At 33.8% G+C, this 6,000-nt stretch overlaps 1 protein-coding gene across 4 annotated transcripts in view; it reads right to left on the bottom strand.

Annotated features, from left to right (window-relative positions):
* Positions 1–6,000, bottom strand: part of VWA8 (von Willebrand factor A domain containing 8) — a 468,389-nt gene that overhangs the window by 285,157 nt on the left and 177,232 nt on the right. For all 4 annotated transcript variants that reach the window (XR_002824147.1, XM_004376614.1, XM_023731623.1 and 1 more), the window contains exon 17: positions 5,658–5,773. Coding sequence is in view for 3 of the 4 variants with exons in the window: in XM_004376614.1 (XP_004376671.1) it covers positions 5,658–5,773 (116 nt within the window). In the remaining variant the exon portion in view is untranslated. The remainder of the gene's footprint in view (positions 1–5,657; positions 5,774–6,000) is intronic.

The raw sequence follows: 6,000 nt of genomic DNA, 5'->3' as shown, positions 1-6,000 counted from the left end.
TTGAGCTAGATGTTCCCTGAGACCATGGTCCCCACAGGCCTCCGCCCAGCAATTCAGTCCCTTAGGGAGTTTAGATGTGTCTACGCAGCTTCCATGACCTGTCCTTGCATAAGTTGTAAACAATGTACTTTAATATTGCATTTTTTTATACTGCAATGTACTTTTTTCCCTCAATATTATGTTGTCATGATTTATACTTGCTGATACATGTAGATCTACTTCATTTTAACTGCTGTATAGTGTTTTCTTATATGAATATATCAATTGATATATCATTCCGTGCTGATGGACATATATGTTGTCTACATTTTTTTCATTATTACAATGATGCAAAACATTCTTGTACATGCCTCTTTTTACACATATATAAGTCTATCTATGAGATAGATATGAAGCAGTGGGATAGTCAGATCATAGGGCATTAGCATCATCAGTATATGAAGATACTGTGAGATTGAGCACAAAGTGATGAGACTTCCACCCCAACAGCAGTAAGCAGTAATGAAATTCCATTTCCTCTTATGCACAAAAAATTTAATTTTTGAAGTCTCATGGATGTAAAATGATAGCTAATTATTGTTTTAAGTGTGGTTTCCCCCAGGACCCATACCTCCCACCATACACAAAAACTAACTCAGAATGGATCAAAGACCTAAATATAAAACCTAAGACAATAAAAATCATGGAAGGAAAAATAGGGACAATGCTAGGGGCCCTAATACATGGCATAAATTCAATACAAACCATAACTAACAATGCACAAATACCAGAAGATAAACTAGATCACTGGGCGCTCCAAAAATTAAACACTTAAACTCATCAGAAGACTTCACCAAAAGAGTACAAACAGAACCCACAGGCTGGGAAAAAATTTTTGGATACCACATATCTGACAAGGGTCTAATCTCTAAAATCTTTAGAATACTTTAACACCTCAATAACAAATAGACAAATAATTCACTAAAAAAATGAGTAAAAGATATAAACAGAAACTTTATCAAAGAAAACATTCAGGCAGCTAACAGACACCTTAGGAAATGCTCGTTATCATTACCCATTAAAGAAATGCAAATCAAAACTACAAATGAGATAACATCTCATCCCCCCACCCCACACGAATCAAAAAAACAGAAAATGACAAATGTTGGAGTGGTTGCAGGGAGACTGCAACTTTTATGCACTGGTGGGAATGTAAAATTGTACAACCACTATGGAAAATGATATGGTGTCTCCATAAAAAGCTAGAAATAGACACAACATATGATCCAGTAACCTCATATCCTAGAGAAATAAGAGTCTTCACACAAATAGACATGTGCACACCAATGTATTATTCACAATATTCACAACAGCAAAAAAAATGGAAACAACCTAAGTGCCCATCAATGGAATGGATAAACAAATTATGGTACATACACATAATGGAATACTACACAACAATAAAGAACAATGATGAATCTGTTGAATATCTCAGAACGTAGATGAATCTGGAGGGCATCACGCAGAGTGAAATAAGTTAATCACAAAAGGACAAACATTGTATAAGACCACTATCATAAAAACTCAAGAAAAGGTTTACACACAGAAAAAAGCAATCTTTGATGGTTACAAGAGAGGGGAGAGGAAATCACTAACTAGATAGTAGACAAGTGTTAACTTTGGTGAAAGGAAAGACAACACATAATACAGGGGGAGTCAACACAACTTGACCAAGGCAAAGTCATAGAAGCTCCTAGACACATCCAAACACCCTGAGGGACCGAGTTACTAGGGCTGAGGAGACATTTATATCAACTGGCATATCATAGTTCATAAAGAAAATGTTCTACATCCTACTTTGGTGAGTAGTGTCTGGGGTTTTAAAGTTTGCAAGCAGCCATCTAAGATACATCATTGGACCCATCACATTCGAAGCAAAGGAGAATGAAGAAAAACAAAGATACAAGGAAATAATCAGTCCAAAGGACTAATGGACCATATGAACCACAGCCTCCACTGGGCTCTAGTTCATCTTGGCTCAGCAGAAGTAGATGGTGCCCGGCTACCATCAGCAACCACTCTGACAGGGATCTCAATAGAGGGTTTTTCGGACAGAGCAAGAGAAAAATGTAGAACAGAATTCAAATTCACAAAAAAAGATCAGACTCACTGGTCTGACAGAGACTGGAGGGACCCCCAATACTATGGCCCCCGGATACCCGCTAATTCAGAACTGAAGTCACTCCTAAAGTCCACCTTTCAGCCAAAGATTAGACAAGTCTATAAAACAAACAATAACACACGATTCTTAGTTCAATCAAGTATACGAGACCAAATGGGCAAAACCTGCCCAAAAGCAAAGACAAGAAGGCAAGAAGGGACAGGAAACCTGGACGAATGGACATGGGGAACCCAGAGTGTAAAGGGAAAGGGGGAGATTACTGACACATTACAGGGATTGCAACCAATGTCACACAACAATTTGTGTATAAATTTTTGAATGAGAAACTAATTTGTGCTATAAACTTTCACCTAAAACATAATAAAATGAAAAAAAAAAGCAAGTTGCAGAATTATTTTCTAAAAGTTGCAGAATGTCGTTTATGATATGTATTTTACATGTACAAAATGCATATAGTATTTCTAAACAGACATAGCATATATGTTGCTGTTGTGTGCCATCAAGTCGATTTTGACCTATATATAGTACATTTTTTTAAATAAAATAAAATAGCATGTAAAAAAATTGATTTCCCTGATCAATAATGAGGTTGAGAATCTTTTGAAATGTTTATTGGTCATTGGAATTAACTTTTCTGTGCGTGCATATCCATCCTTTGCCTATTTAAGGTTGTTTCTTTTTTCTTATTAATTTGTAGTACTTTATAGTCCTTGAATACCAGTTTTTTCTTGATTATAAATCTTGTAAACATTTTCTCCAAGTTTGTGGCTTATAACTTAGAAAGTGGCTTATAATGTTTTTTGTCATATATATAATTTTACAATTTCATATGGGATAGAGTGGAAATTTTTTTTTTTGAGAATTTATTGACAAGTTCATCCATTCCCACACTGATTTATAATGCTATCTCTAACATATACTAAGTTCCTCCATATATGTGGGTCTGTTTCTGTGCTCTGTAGTCTATTTTAATGGTCTATTTGTCTCTCCTAGCACCAGTACCATACTGTTATAATAAATACAGCTTTACAATGGATCTTGATATCTAATAGTAAGTACACCCCCTTAATCTTCTTCAAAAGTCCCCTGGCTATTATTGATCCTTCATACTTCCATGCCAATTTTGAGGTCAGCTTGTCAAATTAAAAAAAAAAAGAAAAAAAAACCCTTGGTGGGATCTTGATTGAATTATATCTATATATTATTTTGGAGGAAAAAATTAAACAGCTTTACCATACTGAGTCTTCCTTTCCATGAACATGGTATAAAACCCGTTGCTGTCATGTCAATTCCGACTCATAGCAACCCTACAGGACAGAGTAGAACTGCCCCATAGAATTTCCAAGGAGCACCTGGTGGATTCGAACTGCCAACCTTTTGGTTAGCAGCCATAGCTCTTAACCACTATGCCACCAGGATTTCCTGAACATGGTATAGTTTGCCATTTATTCAAGTCTTTTTAAAAATATATATATAGTTTTCAACAAAGATTAATAGTTTTCCCCATAAAGACTTTATATGTCATTTGTCAGATATATTTCTAGATGCTCAAAGCTTTCTGCTACTATTTTGAATGGGATCATTGTTACTGGAGTATAGGAATGCCACTGATTTTGGTGCATCAGTAACTTCATTAAACTCTATTTTTTATATTAATTTAGATATAATTTCTCTTGAATTTTTTTTTTTTTTTTAATGTAGCCAATTAAGAAGTTCCCTTCTACTCATGGTTTACTAAGAGTATCACTGGTTTACAAAGATTTCTTTTGTTTTTATTTTTTAGGTTTGGCTATTGGATTTTATTAAATCCTTTTTTTTTTTTCCATTTACTATATTTTTTTCACTAATCTGTTAATGGAGTCCCTGAGTGGTACAAACGGGTAAGGGCTAGACTATTAGCCAAAAAGTTGGCAGTTCAAACTCATCCAGGGGCACCTTAGAAGATGGGCCTGGCAATCTGCTTCTGAAAGGTCACAGCGTTGAAAAACTTATGAAGCAGTTCTACTCTGCTCACAGAGTCACCATGAGTCAGAATCGACTCATTGGCAACTAACAACAAAAATAATCTGCTAATACAGTGAATTAAAATAATAGAATATTGAGCTTTCTTCACATTATTGAGATAATTTCAAATTGTTAATGATTTAAAATATATATATCGCTAGATTTGATTTGTTAGTATTTTATTTAGGACGTTTGTATCCATCACCTGAGTTCAATTTATAATTTTCCCTACATAAATGATTCTTGTCTGCTTTGGGTATCAAGTTATGCTAAACGCAAAGTGAACTGGAGTTTATACTACTTACTCTTTGGAACAGTTAGTATAAGATAAAGATTATATCTTCTGTGATAAATCTGTAAAACTTGAAAATAAAACCAGCCAGGAATGGCATTTTTAATGAGATTTTTAACAACTAATATGATTTCTTTCATGGTTATGGCTCTATTTGAATTTTCTACTCCTTCTTCACCAATTTAGATAATATATACAACTCTAGAAAATTCTCCTTTTTTTGTTTTGTAAATGTTGACTTTATCTGTAGATATGTTATTTACTTTCTAAGATTACTTGTGTTTGCTCTCTTTTATACTGATTAAATCTACCAGGGTTTCATTTTATTAATATTTTCAAAGAATCCTTTTATTTGACTAATCTTCTCTATGGTTACTTTATTCTAATTTTATTAATTTGTGCCTTTAACTTCAACATTCAATTTCTTCTATTTTCTTTGGGTTTAGTCTGTCACTTTTTTTACTAACTTCTAAGTTGAATGTTTAGCTCATGAATTTTTTTTCTTCCTTTCTAATATGTGAGTTTAAGGCTAAAGAAAAATTCCCTTGAAGTGCTACCTTAGATGCATCTTTCAAATACTGAGGTTTGGTTTCGGTCATAGAGTTGTGACTATTTCATAAGTTTAATTATGATTTATTCTTTGATGTATGATTGAGTCAGAAGTGTTTCAAAATTCTAAATGTATGGGCTTTAAAAATGTATTTTTTGTTATTGTTAATAATTATGTTGCTTTGTGGTCATAGAAAGTGATCATTATGATAAAGATTCTTTGGTATTTATTGAGCATTGACTTTTGATTTTGGTATTTATTGAGCATTGACTGTGTATTCAATTATCGATATGTGGCACAAATGTTCCACGTACTTGAAAAGAATGTAATATTCTTTGTCCACTGGACAAGGTCCCATTTTATCAAGTTTGTTAATGGGGTTGTCCAAATCTTTTCTATCTTTATTAATTTTTAGAATATATAATCTATCTATTTCTGAAAGAAGTGAGGTAAAACCTCCTACCATGACTTCTGATTTTGCAATTTTCCCTTATATTCTGATTTTTTTCTGTCCTACATATTTTGGCATTATGTTCCTTCTTAGGTGTGAATGGTTCAAAACCAAAACAAACTCATTGCCATCGAGTTGATTCCAACTCATAGTGACCCTACAGAAACTTAAATTTGGTGAGAAGGGAGAATATGGTTACCTGGAGAGGCAGGCTTTAGTAACAGCACTGTGAAGATTTTCATTAGGATACAGTGACAGCCGACGTGAAATCCGTAACAGTTGTCTGGTAGAAAGTGATGCTGCCAATGACTGTGCCTATCAAAGGGCAAAGAGAGCCTGTTAAGAGTCCTGTTTCAACTTGCTGAAAGTCCCTTTAGGTGGATATCACAGCAGAATTCATTATTCCTGAAGGACAAGGCCAAACTTAAATATGTACTGTTAATAAGTTACAAGTAAAAATATATAGAAACAATTTATACTTATAGCATCCTGAATGATACCTTTTTAAAAGATCTGTCTAAAACATGTTTAACAGTTAAATT

The sequence above is a fragment of the Trichechus manatus genome, unplaced genomic scaffold (genome assembly GCF_000243295.1).
Source record: "Trichechus manatus latirostris isolate Lorelei unplaced genomic scaffold, TriManLat1.0 scaffold00044, whole genome shotgun sequence".
In the NCBI taxonomy this organism is placed as follows: domain Eukaryota; kingdom Metazoa; phylum Chordata; class Mammalia; order Sirenia; family Trichechidae; genus Trichechus; species Trichechus manatus.
The sequence above is the reverse complement of the archived record's forward strand: the minus strand, read 5'-3'. Positions and strand labels throughout refer to the sequence as shown.